At 44.6% G+C, this 19,611-nt stretch overlaps 1 protein-coding gene across 8 annotated transcripts in view; it reads right to left on the bottom strand.

Moving 5' to 3' along the window:
- Positions 1 to 6,947, bottom strand: part of agfg1a (ArfGAP with FG repeats 1a) — a 97,436-nt gene extending 90,489 nt beyond the window's left edge. For all 8 annotated transcript variants that reach the window (XM_038815145.1, XM_038815148.1, XM_038815150.1 and 5 more), the window contains exon 1: positions 6,703 to 6,947. In XM_038815145.1, coding sequence (XP_038671073.1) covers positions 6,703 to 6,863 — 161 coding nt within the window. In that variant the 5' untranslated portion in view covers positions 6,864 to 6,947. The remainder of the gene's footprint in view (positions 1 to 6,702) is intronic.
- Positions 6,948 to 19,611: the final 12,664 nt, after the last annotated feature.

Below are 19,611 nucleotides of genomic sequence, written 5' to 3'. Positions count from 1 at the left end.
TAATGTAGGTTGTAAATGGCTGAGGCCTTAGCACTGGATCCTTGCAGCACTCCACTAGTTACAGCCTGGCACTTGAAAACATAGAACATAACAGTGCAGTACAGGCCCTTCGGCCCTCAATGTCGTGCCGACCTGTGAAACCCCTCTAAGGCCCATCTACACTATTCCCTTATCGTCCATATGTCTATTCAATGACCATTTGAATGCGTTTAGTGTTGGCGAGTCCACTACTGTTGCAGGCAGGGCATTCCATGCCCTTACTACTCTCCGAGTAAAGAACCTACGTCTGACATCTGTCCTATATCTATCTCCCCTCAATTTAAAGCTATGTCCCCTCGTGCTGGACATCACCATCCGAGGAAAAAGACACTCAATGTCCACCCTATCTAATCCTCTGATCATCTTGTATGCCTCAATTAAGTCACCTCTTAACCTTCTCTCTAACAAAAACAGCCTCAAGTCCCTCAGCCTTTCCTCGTAAGATCTTCCCTCCATACCAGGCAACATCCTTGTAAATCTTCTCTGTACCCTTTCCAATGCTTCCACATCCTTCCTATAATGCGGCGACCAGAACTGCACGCAATACTCCAAATGCGGCCGCACCAGTGCTTTGTACAACTGCAACATGACCTCAGGGCTCCGAAACTCAATTCCTCTACCAATAAAAGCTAACACACCGTACGCCTTCTTAACAACCCTCTCAACCTGGGTGGCAACTTTCAGGGATCTATGGACATGGACACCAAGATCTCTCTGCTCATCCACACTACCAAGAATCTTACCATTAGCCCAATACTCTGTCTTCCTGTTATTCCTTCCAAAATGAATCACCTCACACTTTTCTGCATTAAACTCCATTTGCCACCTGTCAGCCCAGCTCTGCAGCTTATCTATGTCCCTCTGTAATTTGTAGCATCCTTCAGTAGTGTCCATAACTCCACCGACTTTAGTGTCATCTGCAAATTTACTCACCCATCCTTCTACGCCCTCCTCCAGGTCATTTATAAAAATGACAAACAGCAGCGGCCCCAAAACAGATCCTTGTGGTACATCACTAGTAACTGGACACCAGCCTGAACATGTCCCATCACCCACCACCCTTTGTCTTCTTCCAGCTAGCCAATTTCTGATCCAAACTGCGAAATCACCCTGAATCCCATGCCTCCGTATTTTCTGCAATAGCGTACCGTGAGGAACCTTATCAAACGCTTTACTGAAATCCATATACACCACATCAACTGCTTTACCCTCATTCACCTGTTTGGTCACCTTCTCGAAGAACTCAATGAGGTTTGTGAGGCACGACCTACCCTTCACAAAACCATGTTGATTATCTCTAATCAAATTATTCCTTTCCAGATGATTATACATCCTATCTCTTATAAACCTTTCCAAGACTTTGCCCACAACAGAAGTAAGGCTCACTGGTCTATAGTTACCGGGGTTATCTCTACTCCCCTTCTTGATCAAGGGGACAACATTTGCTATCCTCCAGTCTTCTGGCACTATTCCTAAAGATAAAGATGACTTAAAGAGAAAATGCCCCCTTTATCCCTAATTTCAGTTCCTGTTCATTAATCAATCCTCTATCTCTGCTAATATATTATTCCCAATGCCATGAGCCCTTATTTTGGCTATAAATCTTGTGTGTGGCACCTTATTGACTGCCTTTTGGAAATCCAAGTATATTACATCTACTGGTTCCCCTTTATCTACTTTACTAGATATATCCTCAACAAAAAACTCTTGATAAAATATTTTATGAATCCATGCTGACTTTATCTGATCCTACAACGGTGCTCTACGAGCATTGTTAGGTCTTCCTTAAAAATAGATTCCAGCATTTTCATGCCACACCCTGTTTTCTCTCTCCCTCTTTTCTTGAATAGCAGTGTTAGGTTTGCTGACTTCCAATGTACTGGGACCATTCTAGAATATAGGGGGTTGTAGACAATCATTTTGCTTTTTTTGGTACCTCAAAGAAACAGCCTGCTTGCCACAAATATTTCCATTTCCCAATCCATCACACTCTCAGTAAATGAAGCAACTTGATTGGAAAAATAAACTGGTTCAAAGGTGTCCTTGAAAAAAGGGATTTTACTATCCTTATCCAGTCTGGCCTGGAAGTGTCTCCAACAAACCATCCACTCCTCCTTCCCACCCCAAATGTGGTTGACTATTAATGACCTATTGAAGCAGCCCAGCAAATGACTCAATTCTGTAAACCCATTATAAACATGCACTACAGTGGTTCAAGGACCACCAGTGTCTTCTCAGGCCAATAAGTGATGAACAATAAATTCCATCCTTACCATCACCAACATTTAGGCAAGGATATTTAAAGAAACTAGAGAATACTAACGAGAATTAACAATAACTAAATTGTTTCTTTTAGCATCAATTTTATCATGGTCTCGTTATTGCCCTCCACTGAGGTACGTCATACCTTACTGTAGGCTCCACTGAAGACCCCGCCTCAGATACCAATACAAAAATAATCAAGAAGACTAATGGAATGTTAGCCTATATAACTAGAGGCTTGGAATATAAAGGAGAGGAAATCTTGCTCTAACTATAGAAAGCACAGATGAGGAGGAATTTGAGCTGCCCGTCGGGAACGCATTCCGGTATTTGCAGGTGAGGGAATTTGTTTGGAGGCAGATACCGCCCTTTCCTCACCTGCCACCCCAGGGGCTACAGGACAAGGTGGTGTCAAGAACGGGGGGGGGGGGGGGGGGGGGGGAGCCCCGAAAGGGGTAGTGAAGCGCAAGTAGGAGGAGGAGTTGGGTAGGGAGTTGGAGGCTCAGTTGTGGGAGGAGGTCCTAAGGAGGGTGAATGCATCCTCATTGTGCGATAGGCTTAGCCTTATCCACTTTAAGGAGGTCCACAGGGCACATATTACAGTGGCCAGGTTGAGCAGGTTTTTTGAAGGGGTGGAGACAGGTGTGGACGCTGTGTGGGTGGGCCCGCAAATCATGTCCAAATGTTTTGGGCATGTCCGAAACTTGGGGGATTCTGGCAAAGGTTTGCCGGCGTTGTCGGAGGTCCTGAACGTGAAGGTGGTCCCGAGTCCAGAAGTTGCAATGTTAGGAGTGGCAGAAGACCCGGGTGTCCAGGGGACGACAGAGGCTGATGTCTTGGCCTTTGCCGCCTTGGTAGCCCAGATACGGATATTATTAGAATGGAGGGACTCAGGGCCCCCTGAAACCAGGGGGTGTAGGTGAGTGACCTGGCAGAGTTTCTCAGGTTAGAAAAAATAAAGTTTGCCATGATAATAATAATCTTTATTATCACAAGTAGACATTAACACTGCAATGAAGCTACTGTGAAAAGCCTCTGAGGTGGTCTGTGGAGGGGTTTGCCCGGAGGTGGCAGCCATTTATCGACTTCTTCGAGAAAAGTTAAGATGTCAGCAGTGGGGGTTTAAAATGGGGAGGCAAGGGATTTGGGAATGGGGGGGGGGGCGGGATAGTGGGGTGTTAGGTATTTTGTTGAGTTGTTATTTGCAGCGCTGTTGGCTTGTTTTGATTTGTGATTATGTCTGTTGTGTGAATATATAAATACCTCAATAAAATATTTTTCAAGAAAAAATAAAGTACAGATTAAATTACACTGGGAATACAGTGTACAGCTCTTGACACTGCTCCATTGAGTGGATGTAGTGATCTAGAACGAAGTGCAACATGGATTCACCAGAATGTTACCAGTGCTTCAAAGGTTAAATCGTGAGGACAAGTTACATGAACTAGGCTTGCATTCCCTGCAATTAGAAGGTTACGGGTGATTTGACTCAGGCTTTTAGGATTTTGAATGGGATTGATAGAGTAAAAAGAAATACATTTCTTCCACCAGTCTAAGACCCGGGAAGAGAACCTTAAAATTAGAGTCAGGCCACTCGAAAAGAGGTTAGGAAACACTTCTTCACAAAAAGGGTGATGGAAGCTGGAACTTACTCTTAGAAAAAGAGATAGATACTGGTTCAATTAATTTTAAATTTAAGGCTGATGGATTTTTGCCTACCGGAAGTGTAAAGGTATTATGAAGTTAAGGGGGTTGGATAGAGGCAGGATACAGATAAGCCTGATCTCATTGAATGGCAGAACAGGCCTGAGAGGCTGAATGGCCTACTCTTGTTCCTATGTCATCAACAGTACACAGCTAACTTGCCTATGGGAGCACATTGTACAAGGGATGCACTGCAAGGCTGGCCTGTCCTCTATCTCCATTGAGACATTTTGTAGGTTGTAGAGATACCTGTCCTCAGACTCCACTAGGACACAATGTTCACAGCATTGAGCCAGCTTGTCGTGGCTCCACTCAGGGGTGCCGTCCACATTGCACAGGTGTTCTGTCCTAGGTATAACACTTGCAGGAACCAAACACCATGTCATTCTACAAAGCTTATTAATATGGTGCCAAGAACAAGATAATCATCATCATCTTTATTATTGTCACAAATAGTCTTACATTAACACTGCAATGAAGTTACTGTGAAAATCCCCCAGTCGCCACACTCCGGTTTCTGTTCGGGTACACTGAGGGAGAATTCAAAATGTCCAATTCACTTAACATCTTTCGGGACTTCTGGGTATTTAACAATATTGAGAACAGATTTATATCTTCAATAAAATGTAATCTCATTTGAATAGTTTTTGCCTTTTCTGAGAGTTCAATTTGAGCCCATTCTGCAAGTCTTTACATTGAGGTCATTTTGTTTTTCACTGCTGCCCATATTTGAAAACGGAATACAAAATATCTCCAGACAGCCTGTGACTGAACTCATCAACAACAGAAAACAAGTCCTGTTTTATTCAATTTAGTTCTAGTAGACACAATAGTGTTCCTCCAAACAGAGGCATGGTTTTTGATTTCTAGAGGGACTGGTTTAAACAATAAAAGTCAAATGTAAACAACAATCCTAGACACCTTCCCCAGATAATACACCAGGCAAATTATCTACTAGAGCAGACCCACATTTTAAAAATTACATTTTCTTGGTCAAATTGGAAACTGCTTCACGATAAACAGAAACAGATATATAATTAGGGGAAGAGCACAGCCCACTGAAAATGCAACGCAAAACAAGACAGGTCAGGTCTCTACAACTCCGTTGATAGGCTTCTCACAGAAACCACACTTCCTACAAGTCTGCTATAATTACTTATCAATCTTCTTCCTGTAAAGATACATTGCCGTTTACTCATTTTCTCCCTTTGCACCTTTAACAAAATTCATTTTCTGTACCGGACGTTTGCAATTTTTTTTCCTTTGCTAGGCATCGTCTTAGTCTGTTGAGAACGCGGCCAATTATCACATCCATTACTGTGTCTCTGTTCCCAACCTTTCTCTTCTTTCTCAATCTACCAGATCATTTTCACTACCTATAACATGATCTAAGCACCAACTACACCTCTTTTCTCTTCTGATACCTGGTGGGAGCTTTGTCTCTGCAAAATTTACTCTCCTCTCAGCCCTTCTTCATAGATCTTCTAGTTTAATGACAGCAGTTGCCACACCGATTAATTCACTTCTTCTACTGTTACACAGGAACCCACCCCCACCACTTGAGAATAATTTACATGCATCTCTAAACATCATAACTCTACCTGCAAGAATGACTTTCTGGTTTGGCACTTCAATTTCTCATCCCTATCTCATTCCAACCTTTCAATCATTGGCTTCCCAGATGGTACCAACCAAATAACCCAGAGGGGCACTCTTGAAATCTGAACACCTAGAAACCACTTTCGCTGACTACCTGAAACACATATTGGTTTCTCCTATTGAAAGTTCTCTCCCTTGCTATTCTATGGTCACATCTAACTCATCCTCTCACTTGTCAGGTTGTTAACTGACATGATCTTTGCAAAGTATTTAAGCCTTCTTGCACACATAAGATCTATTAAAAGGCTGGTAAGCTCAATAGCTCTCCCTTGGTGACGATAATTAACATTCATATACTATATGTATCTACATTCAAGGCTACTACTTACAATAGTAAGTGCACATCAAAAAGTATTCCACTGGCTGTGAAGCACTTTGGAACAACCTGAATGACATGAATAAACCCAAATTATTTTCCAATGTATTCTCTGATCTTTCATCTGGTTGACATCAACTCATTTTGCATATGCTGATTCTACTGTGCATTTTGACTGCACACTATGCATTATTTCAAGGATACCGTCTCCCTTCATTAATTACTTAGAATGGTTTTTTTCTCTCTCTTGGGCCAAGGGTTTCTTGATCAAATTATGACAGCCTCTCTCTCTCCCCCGACATCTGGGATCATGATCAAACCCACTCTGTGCTTTCTGCAGCATGGCCATCCCTTCCTTTTCACCACTTTCCCTTGTATTCTCTCCCTCTCTGTTCTGAAGTTGGGCGACTATTGGGACGGATTCCCTCCCCGTCGCTGATCTCGGTGAGACATGACTTTGCATGCTTACTCCCTTTCTCTGAGCCTCTCTCCCTTCCCTGAGGATCTGCAGAATAGCTCCCTCTCCCCAATTCCCCGCGGAATATTTCATCTCTATTTTCTACTTCTCCTGTCTGCAATCCTCCATCTCCCCTCATGTCTTGTGGGCTGGTTTTGTGTGTGTGGCTCCCTGACATGCTCCATCTCTTCCTTCGCTTTGTGTGATGCTGTGCTGGGCGGGGCGCTGACAGGGAGGCCTCGCCGCCCCGGGCTCTCATACTCACAGGATGCCGCTGCAGGACGTGCAGACGAAGGAGCCGATGGTCATGTTGACATAGGTCGGGCCTCTCTGGTCGCAGTCGAAGCATTTCCTGTTGTGCTGCAGCGTTGTCATGTCCCGCAGCAGCTTCAGGTGCTTCTCCTCTTGCTTACGCTTGGCCGCCATGGAGACCAGATTGAGCGAGATACCCAGAGAGGACACACACACACTAACACATCAGGGAGCTCGGGGGAGGGACTGGGGGCGGACACACGCCCAACCGGAAACCACACATCACATCCGGCACACTGACTCGAGGAGGGATTAGAGCCGGACTAGTGGAGGCCAATGTGGGACTCACAATGCTTAACAGTTTGTTTTGTTTAAAACAAGGGATTCTTTTGCTTCAGAAATGTGTTAGTATCTTTCTTTCCTCAGAATGCTAGTTTCTCTCCAGAACAACCATAGACTGCAGATTACCGAGAGCAGTTCTGGTCCCTTTATTTAAGGAAAGATATTATTTCATTGGAGGTGGTTCAGAGAAGGTTCACTAGGATGATCCCGGTATGGAGGAATTGTCTTATGAGTGACGCACGATCAATTACACAAAGTCGAGAGTTGGATGCAATCAAGGATTTATTAAGATGTGTGGCCTCCTACAGCAGCTGGCGAAATGGCTGCTGTATGGGGAGCACACATATTTATACTCTGCCTACTGGGTGGAGCCAGCAGGCAGGGAACTACCCCTGTACCTGTAGTACAGGGCCTTACCATAAAGCACCTACATCGACATACAATATATACATCAGTGGTGACTACCACATTGAGCAAAGGTTAAACAGGTTGGGACTCTACTCTTTGGAATTTCGAAGAATGAGAGGTGATCTCATTGAAACATTTAAGATTTTTAAGAGGCTTGACAGGGTAAATGTTGAGTGGATGTTTCTCCTCGTAGGAGAGTCTAAGACCAACAAACAAAGAAAATTACAGCACAGGAACAGGCCCTTTGGCCCTCCCAGCCTGTGCCGATCCAGATCCTTTATCTAAACCTGTTGCCTATTTTCCAAGGATCTACTTCCCTCTGTTCCCCGCCCGTTCATATATCTGTCCAGATACACCTTAAATGATGCTATCGTGCCCGCCTCTACCACCTCCGCTGGCAAAGCGTTCCAGGCACCCACCACCCTCTGCATAAAAAACTTCCCACGCACATCTCCCTTAAACTTTCCCCCTCTCGCCTTGAAATCGTGACCCCTTTTAATTGACACCCCCACTCTTGGAAAAAGCTTGTTGCTATCCACCCTGTCCATACCTCTCATAATTTTGTAGACCTCAATCAGGTCCCCCCTCAACCTCCGTCTTTCCAACGAAAACAATCCTAATATACTCAACCTTTCTTCATAGCTAGCACCCTCCATATCAGGCAACATCCTGGTGAACCTCCTCTGCACCCTCTCTAAAGCATCCACATCCTTCTGGTAATGTGGTGACCAGAACTGCATGCAGTATTCCAAATGTGGCCTAACCATAGCCATATACAACTGTAACATGACCTGCCAACTCTTGTACTCAATACCCCGTCCAATGAAGGCAAGCATGCTGTATGCCTTCTTGACTACTCTATCGACTTGCATTGCCACCTTCAGGGTACAATGGACCTGAACTCCCAGATCTCTCTGTGCATCAATTTTCCCCAGGACTCTTCCATTGACCGTATAGTCCGCTCTTGAATTAGATCTTCCAAAATGCATCACCTCGCATTTGCCTGGATTGAACTCCATCTGCCATTTCTCTGCCCAACTCTCCAATCTATCTATATTTTGCTGTATTCTCTGACAGTCCTCCTCGCTATCTGCAACTCCACCAATCGTAGTATCATCTGCAAACTTGCTAATCAGACCACCTATGCCTTCCTCCAGATCATTTATGTATATCACAAACAACAGTGGTCCGAGCACGGATCCCTGTGGAACACCACTAGTCACCTTTCTCCATTTTGAGACACTCCCTTCCACCACTACTCTCTGTCTCCTGTTGCCCAGCCAGTTCTTTATCCATCTAGCTAGTACACCCTGAACCCCATACGACTTCACTTTTTCCATCAACCTGCCATGGGAAACTTTATCAAATGCTTTACTGAAGTCCATGTATATTACATCTACAGCACTTCCCTCATCAGTTAACTTTGTCACTTCCTCAAAGAATTCTATTAGGTTTGTAAGACATGACCTTCCCTGCACAAAACCATGCTGCCTATCACTGATAAGTCTATTTTCTTCCAAATGTGAATAGATCCTATCCCTCAGTATCTTCTCCAACAGTTTGCCTACCACTGACGTCAAGCTCACAGGTCTATAATTCCCTGGATTATCCCTGCTACCTTTCTTAAACAAAGGGACAACATTAGCAATTCTCCAGTCCTCCGGGACCTCACCCGTGCTCAAGGATGCTGCAAAGATATCTGTTAAGGCCCCAACTATTTTGTCCCTCGCTTCCCTCAGTAACCTGGGATAGATCCCATCCGGACCTGGGGACTTGTCCACCTTAATGCCTTTTAGCATACCTTAAACGTCCCCCTTCCTTATGCCGACTTGACCTAGAGTATTTAAACATCCATCCCCAGCCTCAACATCCATCATGTCCCTCTCCTTGGTGAATACCGATACAAAGTACTCATTAAGAATCTCACCCATTTCCTCTGACTCCACGCATAAATTCCCTCTTTTGTCTTTGAGTGGGCCAATCCTTTCTCTAGTTACCCTCTTGCTCCTTATATATGAATAAAAGGCTTTGGGATTTTCCTTAACCCTGTTAGCCAAAGATATTTCATGACCCCTTTTAGCCCTCTTTATTGCGCGTTTGAGATTTGTCCTACTTTCTCGATATTCCTCCAAAGCTTCATCAGTTTTAATTCGCCTAGATCTTATGTATGCTTCCTTTTTCATCTTAGCTAGTCTCACAATTCCACCCATCATCCATGGTTCCCCAATCTTGCCATTTTTATCCCTCATTTTCACAGGGACATGTCTGTCCTGCACTCTAATCAATCTTTCCTTAAAAGACTCCCACATTTCAAATGTGTATTTACCCTTAAACAGTTGTTTCCAATCCACATTCCCGAGCTCCTGCCGAATTTTGTTATACTTGGCCTTTCCCCAATTCAGCACTCTTCCTTTAGGACCACTCTCGTCTTGGGTCATGAATATTCTAAAACTTACGGAATTGTGATCACTATTCCCAAAGTAATCACCGACTGAAACTTCAACCACCTGGCCGGGATCATTCCCCAATACCAGGTCCAGTATGGCCCCTTCCCGAGTTGGTCTATTTACATACTGCTCTAAAAAAACTCTCCTGGATGCTCCTTACAAATTCTGCTCCATCTATGCCTCCAACACTACAAGAGTCCCATTCAATGTTTTTCATAGAATTTACAGTGCAGAAGGAGGCCATTCGGCCCATCGAGTCTGCACTGGCTCTTGGAAAGAGGACCCTACCCAAGGTCAACGCCTCCACCCTATCCCCATAACCCAGTAACCCCACCCAACACAAAAGGCAATTTTGGACACTAAGGGCAATTTATCATGGCCAATCCACCTAACCTGCACATCTTTGGACTGTGGGAGGAAACCGGAGTACCCGGAGGAAACCCACGCACACACAGGGAGGATGTGCAGACTCCGCACAGACAGTGACCCAAGCTGGAATCGAACCTGGGACCCTGGAGCTGTGAAGCAGTTGTGCTATCCACAATGCTACCGTGCTGTCGGTAGCAGTTGGGGAAGTTAAAATCTCCCATCACGACCACCCTATTGCTCCTACATTTTTCTATAATCTGTCTACATATTTGTACCTCTACTTCACGCTCGCTTTTGGGAGGCCTGTAGTAAAGTCCCAACAATGTTACTGCACCCTTCCTATTTCTTAGCTCTACCCATATTGCCTCAGTGCTCGAATCCTCCATTGAGCCCTCCTTAATCACAGCTGTGATATCATCTCTAACCAGTAATGCAACTCCTCCACCCCTTTTACCTCCCTCTCTATCCCTCCTGAAGCATCTAGACCCTGGGATATTTAGTTGCCAGTCTTGCCCTTCCCTCAACCAAGTCTCAGTAATACCAATAAAATCATATTCCCAGGTACTAATCCAAGCCCTAAGTTCATCTGTCTTACCTGCTACACCTCGGTTTAAAACAAATGCACCCCAGACCATCTGTCCATTTGCGTTCATCATCTCTTCCCTGTCTACACTTCCCCTTAGTCACATTGAGTTTATTATCTAGTACCTTACTGGCCTTAGATGCTGCCTCTTTACTGTCCTCTAAATTCCTAATCTGTTTCCCATCATTAGTTTAAAACCTCCCCAACAGTGTTAGCAAAAGCACCCCTAGGACATTGGTTCCAGTCCTGCCCAGGTGTAGACCATCCAATTTGTAATGGTCCCACCGCCCCCAGAACCGGTTCCAATGTCCCAAAAATCTGAACCCCTCCCTCTTGCACCATCTCTCAAGCCTCATATTCATTCTGACTATTCTTGAATTTCTACTCTCACTGTCTCGTGGCACTGGCAGCAATCCTGAGATTACTACCTTTGAGGTCCTACTTTTTAACATCTCCTAACTCCCTAAATTCTGATTGTAGGACCTCATCCCGTTTTTTACCTATATCGTTGGTGCCTATATGCCCCACGACAACTGGCTGTTCACCCTCCCACTTCAGTATGTCCTGCAGCCGATCTGAGACATCCCTGACCTGTGCACCCGGGAGGCAACATACCATTCGGGTGTCTCGTTTTCGACCACAGAAATGCCTGTCTACTCCCCTTACAATTGAATCCCCTATGACTATAGCCCTGCCAGTCTTTCTCCCGCCCTTCTGTGGAGCATAGCCAGCCACGGTGCCATGAGCCTGGCTACTACTGCCTTCCCCTGGTGAGTCATCTCCCCCAACAGTATCCAAAAGGGTATACCTGTTTTGGAGGGAGATGACCGCAGGGGACACCTGTACTGCCTTTCTACTCTTTCTCTGTCTTTTGGTCACCCATTCCCTGTCTCCCTCACCAATCCTAATCTGCGGTGTGACCAACTCACTGAACGTGCTATCCACGACCTCCTCAGCATTGCGGATGCTCCAAAGTGAGTCCATCCGCAGCTCCAGAGCCGTCATGCGGTCTAACGAGCTGCAGCTGGACACACTTCCCGCACATGAAGGAGTCAGGGGCATCGGCTGCGTCCCTGAACTCCCACATTGAGCACGAGGAGCATAACACGGGTCTGGGATCTCCTGCCATTTTTACACTTTACCTTTTCCAGAGGGCATAGTCTCAGATTAAGAGGGAGCCAATTTAAGATTTGAGATAAGGGGGAATTTATTCTCTCAGAGGGTTGAAAGTCTTTGGAACTCCTTGTCACAGAGAGCTGTGCGGGCAAAGTCCTTGTTCCTATTTAAAACTAAGATGGATTCTTGATCGGTAAGGGAATTGAGGGTTATGGGGAAAAGGCAGGTAAGAGGATGTGAGGAATGCCAGATCAGCCATGATCCTATTGAATGGTGGAGCAGGCTAGAGGGGCTGAACGGCCTATTCCTCTTCCCATTTCTTATGGTAACTCACAGTATTGCTCTTGTCTCCAGGACCATTAAGTTGATATCAAATAATCTGTTTTATATATATTATCTGTCTTACACATTACAGTTGCACTGTGCTGCTTTCTGCATAATATTCACTCGATTACCTGCCTGAAAATTTCTGGACCAGTCAGTGGTAGTTATTACACAACTTAAAATATTTTTCCAAACACAAATATTATAAAATTTTCATTATTTAATGGGTATAAGTTTTGGTGTCCTTATCTGAGGAAGGATATTCTTGCTATGGAGGGAGTGCAGCAAAGGTTTACCAGGCTGATTCCTGGGACGGTGGGATAGTCATATGAGGAGAGACTAAGTCAGTTAGGGTTATATTCATTGGAGTTTAGAAGAGTGAGAGGGGATCTCATAGAAACTTATAAAATTCCAGTATCACTGTATTAGACAGGGAAGATTCAGAAAAAATGTTCCCCAATGGTGGCGGAGTCCAGAACTAGGGGTCATACTTTGAGGAAAAGGGTAAACCTTTTAGGACTGAGATAAGGAGAAATTTCTTCAACCAGACAGTGGTGAATCTGTGGAATTCACTAGCACAAAAAGTAGTTGAAGCTAAAAGTTGTGTAATTCCAAGAAGGAGTTAGATATAGCTCTTGGGGCTAAAAGGATCAAGGGATAATTGGGGGGGGGGGGGGGGGGGGGGGGGGGGAGTATGGTGGGATGCTGGATCATTGTATTGAACTTGATGATCAGCTATGATCATAATGAATGGCGAAGCAGGCTTAAACGCTGAATGGCCCCCTCCTGCTTCTATTTTCTCTGTATATTTCTATGTGCAAGGCACAAAAGCTGCGACTGAAACCCTGTACAGACACATGCTGTTGATTTTCGTGAGCACACTTTGTTGCTGAAGACAATTTAGGTGCCCCATTACAACCTCAACTAACCGCACTGAAGTAATTTTGTACAGAACATGGATCATGAATTTGACCAGAGTATTTGCATGGACAATAATTGGCTCATAAGATATTTTGTGGGGTTTGTGCATGCATGATGTGAGAATGCAGAAACTGCAAAATGCAACTTGGAGCATGTCTATTGATTTGCTCAGGGATATTCTGTTCTTCATTTACGTGGTGTTATTTCCATCTGTTACCCATCTTGACACCATGGAGTGAGCCCCCCCATTCTATTGTTCTACTCAGGATAGTAGCCTTTGTGTTGGCCACAAGAGAAATAGAGATCCCCATTCTTTATAACAATGGTTGGAAGATGAATCCAATTGTGAAAACCTGAGCTTCAAGCAAGTGATCGGGACCATACTTGTAGTCAGTAGCTGTGATGCTAGTAATGCCATTGTGGCCAGGCCGCAGGTGATGCTGCAGTAGGTACTTTAGATTTGTGGCTTCCCCGATAATCAAGGGCTTATTACACACTGTTTCTCGTCAAACTGTATGCATGAAGTTCTTACCTTATACACTGGTGGACGAAGACTTCCTGCAAAATCTGTCTACTGCTTCCCCTTTACTTTGCAGAAACAGATCCTTGGGCTCTTCATCTGCTTCAGGTCACAATGACATCTCAATCATCACATGCATTGAATCCAAATGGAAATTTGCCAGAGCCCAGTCAAAAATCTTTTGTAGACCCACCTAACTAGTTACTGTTCCAGCAGCCATGGATCCCAAAGAAAGCAACGGTAATCAAATTAAAATGATTTACCTGAATGCATCAGACAATACCTTTAAATTTGATATAAATGACAGCCTCCTATCTATTGCCATCCATGGTGAAGCAATTAGAGTCATAGAAACCCATTGTGTCTGCGCTGCCCATCAGGCATCTATTCTCATCCCAATCCACAAGATGGCAGAATTAGAGGAGCACAGGTATTTCAGAGGTTTGTGGGACCAGAGGAGATTACAGAGATAGAGATGAGCAAGGCCATGGCAGGATTGGCAATCAAAGATGAGAATTTTAAAAGCAAGATATTTCATGACCGAGACGTTAGCGAGCATGGGGGTTATGGTGGGATGGGATTTGCTGTGAGTTAAGATATGGGAAGCAGAGTTTTGGAAGAGCTCAAATTTATGGAGGGTGGAATGTGGGATATCAGTGTGTTGGAAATGTCGAGTTTAGAGATAACAAAGGCATGGATGAGGATTTCGGCAGCAGATGAGCTGAGTTGGGTCTGAAGAAGAGAAATGTTACATGCTGTGTAAAGGATTAATGTTAAATACATAAGTAGACAGTCTGCGTCATCAGTTATGTAAGATTACATGACAACAGAGCCTACTAACAATGAAAACATTACAGAGGTGGTAAAAGGTGGACTTAGTGATGGTATGAATATAAGGTCAGAAGTTAATCTCTGGAACAAATGTGACACCAAGGTTACAAACAGGTTAACTTAATCTCATTTTTTTAGCAAGCAGAGGGTAGAATCAGAGGCTAGGGCATGGAGTTTGGAGCAGGGATAGAAAGCAATGGCTTCAGTCTTCTCAATATTGAGTTGGGAATCAGCCTTGATCTTATGAAATGGCGGAGAAGGTTTGAGAGGACGAATGGCCCACTCTTGCTCCTAATTTGTAAGTTCATATGTTCGTATGTTAATTGGAGGAAATTTCTGCTCCTCGAATGAACAGCAATAACCTGCTCACTGACGCTCAGTTTGGGTTCCGCTAGAGCCACTCGACTCCTGATCCCATTACAACTTAGCCTGTTGCTGGACCAAAGAGGTAACTCAAGAGGTGAAATGAGAGTGACTGACCCTTGATATCAATGCAGCATTTGACCAAGTGTGACATCAAGCCCTGGTCAAACTAAAGTCAATGGAAATCAAGAGTAAAACTCTCCACTGGTTGATGTCATACCTAATACAGAGGAAGATGGTTGTGGTTGTTGGAGGTCAATCACCTCAGTCCCAGGACATCGCTGTACGAGTTCCTCAGGGTAGTGACCTAGATCCAACTATCTTCAGATGCATCATCCATGACATTTGATCCAAATTAAGGTGAGAAGTGGGGATGTTCCCTGATGATTTCTACATGATCAACATCATGCAAGACTCTTCAGACACTGAAGCAATCCGTGTCCATATGCAATATTCAGTACAATATTCAGGCTAGGGCTGATAAGTAGTAAATAACGTTTATGCCACATAAGTGACAGGTAATGACAATCTCCAACAAGAGAAAATCTAACCATCTCTGCTTTACATTCAATGGCATTACCATCACTCAATTTCCCATTATCAACGTCGTCTGAGTTACCAATAACAAGAAGCTGAACTGAAACTGGACCAGCCATATAAATACTGAGTTTACAAGAGCAGGTCAGAGGCTGGCATTTCTATAGTGAATAACTCTTCTCCACAAAGCTTGTCCATCATCTATAAGGCACAAGTTGGGATTCTTTTGGAATACTCTCCACATGCCTGGATGAGTGCAGCTCCAACAACACTCAAGAAACTCAACACCATCAAGGCAAACCTGTCCACTTGATTGGCATCCCATCCATCACCTTAACCATTCACTCCCTCCACCACTGATGCATAGTGGCAGCAGTGTGTACCAAACAAGCTGAACTGCAGCAACAGCACCTTCCAAATCCATGACCTCTACCACCTGGAAGGACAAAGGCAGCGGATGAATGGTAACACCACTATCTGCAAATTTCCTTCAAAGTCATACATCATCCTGACTTTTAACTACATCATCATTCCTTCATTGTCACTGGATCACAATCCTAGAACTCCCTTCTTAACAGCACTGTGAGTGTACCTACAGAACATGAGTTGCAACAGTTCAAGAAAGCGGCTCACCACAACCTTCTCAAGGACATTTAGAGATGGGCAAAAAATGCTGCCTTAGCCAGTGACACCCACATCCTGTGAATGTCTGATAATTTAGTTAGCAACATAAGGGTCGAGAGAAATGGTTTTAGAAGTGAATGTCAGAAAGAAAAACTTTAAACACTATGGAGAAATGGCAGACATTAGGACTAAATGAATAGCTCTTTTAGAAAGCCAGTGTAGGCCTCCCGTCTAAATGGCCTACTGCACTGTATAATTTGGTTCTGTGGACACAGCTAATTAGGTTTTAGCAATCTAGACTGAACATTCACACAGACGCCCAGGAATGCTAATGTATGAGTGTCCCCTACTTGTTGACTGAGCTTTGAAAAACAAATATGTGCAACATGACGAGATAGTAACTAACTCGGCCCATTATTTGCCCAGCATTGGCAATGTAGCTTGTTATTTGATGCTGCCAATTTATCTGCCATTATTTAAGGATGTATTCATATACACACCAAATACTAACACTGGAATAGTCTTCCAGGAAGAGCAGCAGACACAAATACACTGAAATAATTGAAGAAGTTCTATGATTGAGGTACTGTGTGTGTCTATAGAAGGATAAGCTACAGGAGCCAAATGGCCTTCATCTTTACGATCTTGGTACGATTAAAAACAACACGAGAAAAAGACTAAAAACATAAAACAAAAGTTTGAATTAATTATAGAACTTTGTAAATACTTGATTAAAAGGGGGCCCTGATGGTAAAAGTTTCTGCTTAAATTAAAAGCCTGTATTTATAATCATCCCTATTAGACTTCACAAGAGGTTTTAAGTAGCAGCAAAATGATGAGCTGTAACAACAGACCAAACTCATGAACATTATATCCGTCAAGCTAAAATATAATTACCCAAGGAGACACACATGTCTACGGCAATACGTCCACCTCCTGCAAAAGCAAGCCAGCTGAGAAAATAAGCCAAAAAATGTTTAGCACGGGCAAGAACCAGCAGCAGCCCTATTCTGTTGCTTTGGAGACACCCAAGACCCTTGGAGGCTAAAGGAAACCAACAATTTAGAGATACACAATTCTACCACTGGGCGGCAACAGCCGAGCGAATAAGGGGATGGATCAAGGAGCCAGAAGCCGATTGGGTATGCGCGGAGGAGGCCTCCTGCAAGGGGACCTCCCTCCGGGCCCTCGCCACGGCGACACTCCCATCCCCACCCAAAAAACACTCCAGCAGCCCGGTGGTGATGTCCACTCTCCAGTCCAGGAACCAACTGCGGCAGCAATTTGGCCTGACCAAAATGTCAGACAAAGCTCCCATCTGCAACAACCATAGGTTCACACCAGCGCTGACTGACAACACCTTCAAAAAGTGGGGACAGGACGGAAGGACACTGACAGTTAGGGACTATATACGGACGGCGGGATTGCAACACTGGATGAACTAACGGAGAAATTCCAGCTAGCCAGGGGGAACGAGCTAAGGTACCTGCAACTCAAAAACTTCCTACGAAAGGAGACAAGTACGTACCCATAACTGCCACGACAGACATACTGGAAGAGTTACTGGACGCAAGCATCCTAGATAAAGGGAACTGTAGGGACCTGTATGAGTGACTGGCAGAAAGGGCCAACACCATACTGGACGCAACAAAAAGGAAATGGGAGGAAGACCTAGGGATTAAAAAAGGGTGGGGACTCTGGAGCGAAGCACTGCATCAGGTCAACTCCACCTCCATGGCGCAAGACTCAACCTGACGCAACTAAAAGCGGTACATTGAGTGCACTTAACAAGAACTCGAATGAGTAGATTCTTCCCGGAGGTGGAGGATAGATGTGAACGGTGCCAAGGAGGCTCGGCCAACCACGCCCACATGTTCTGGTCTTCCCCAGACTTGCAGGATACTGGACAGCCTTCTTTAAGGCAATGTCCAAAGTGGTGGGGGTGAGGGTGGATCCATGCCTGAAAGTGGCTGTCTTCGGGGTATCAGACCAGCCAGATCTATTCCTGGGGAGGAGGGCGGACGCCCTTGCCTTTGCCTCCCTGATCGCCCGCTGTAGTATCCTGTTCGGCTGGCGGTCAGCAGCACCACCCAAAGCTGCAGACTGGCTGTCCAACCTCTCAGAATCTCTCCAACTGGAGAAAATCAAATTCACCATCTGAGGGTCAGACGACATCTTCCACAGAACGTGGGAGGAGCCATTCACCCAATTGTTCCGGGACCTGTTTGTGGCCAACGAACAAGCAGAACAATAGCCAGGTAGCCAAGAATCAGGGGAAAGTAGCCAAGGCGTGAGAGGGAGGGGTAGACCGGGGCAGGTGGAGGGGGGGGGGGGGTGGGGGGGCAGCTAAACCTAAGAGAAAAGAAAGGCGAACCACAGGAGAAGGGGAGGGGGGAGGGAGGAAGAGGGAGGAGGCAGGGAACAATTGAGGGGAACCGGGGGGGAGGGGCAAGGGAATGATAGCTGGATGGAGAGCACAGGAAACGACAACAAACTTGGCAAATACAGGAACAGAGAGCAAGGAAAATATGGGCAAAAGACAGGATGAATGGCCAAAGCGGAGGTGAATGCGAGACAACAACGGCAGCGAAAACCGTCCGGGAGAAGCAAATAACAACACCAGCACCAGATCCATTCCCATATTGCCCTCTCTGTATTGGACATAACCGATGTAATTGTTTCTCTGGCACCCAAATGTATATGTACCTCCCCAGTCTCCCCCCCCCCCCCCCCTCCCCCTCCCCTTCCCACCGCACACACATACACACATACACACAAGCAGGTGCCTACTTACGTGCTACAAATAATATTGCTAACTGTACAGAGTTGCTGTTGTCGAGCTAGTACATAATACCGTCCCAGTTTTTTTTCTTTAGTTTTCTCTTCTATGCATATAAATTTGATTCTGTGCACATAACTGTAAATATACTTTGTTCAAGAACCCAAGAAAAAACATTTTAATCAAAATTTAGAGATACATCAACAAGCATATTGAGCATTTCAACCATCTTATAATTAACAGATAAAAAATTTAAACCGAACAAAATATGAAACGTAGCTTCTGCTACTTGGAGCAATTCCTTTGGCTTTCTTAATGTAGTATTCCGTACTTGTGGGACACATTGACAGCTAGAATACATCTGCGTGACAACCAGAGCGATGCTTGCCACATGCTGGACTTTAGCATATTCCCACAGTTTGATTCACCTTTGTAAAGAATGGGGAACTCTGTTTTTGATGTTGTCCGCCTAAAAGCCTGAGCAGGGAAACAGAATAGGGGTTCTCTCTGTAATGTTATCTAATGAAGGAAGGGAATACCTAGATATAATGCTTGTATTTCACTTGAGGTTCCTGCACCTTTGCACCGCACATGCACAAAGTTATCAAATGACAACTGAAGCAGTTACAGGTTGGTCTCACATATATTCAGATCAAATTTATGATCCTTATTAGCTGATGCCAATTTTGGTGTTACATTGTAGCTAATTTTTAATAAGGATCATAAATTAGATTTTCTTCCTCCTCAACAGTTCCCAT

The sequence above is a fragment of the Scyliorhinus canicula genome, chromosome 13, assembly GCF_902713615.1.
Source record: "Scyliorhinus canicula chromosome 13, sScyCan1.1, whole genome shotgun sequence".
Classification (NCBI taxonomy): Eukaryota; Metazoa; Chordata; class Chondrichthyes; order Carcharhiniformes; family Scyliorhinidae; genus Scyliorhinus; species Scyliorhinus canicula.
The sequence above is the reverse complement of the archived record's forward strand: the minus strand, read 5'-3'. Positions and strand labels throughout refer to the sequence as shown.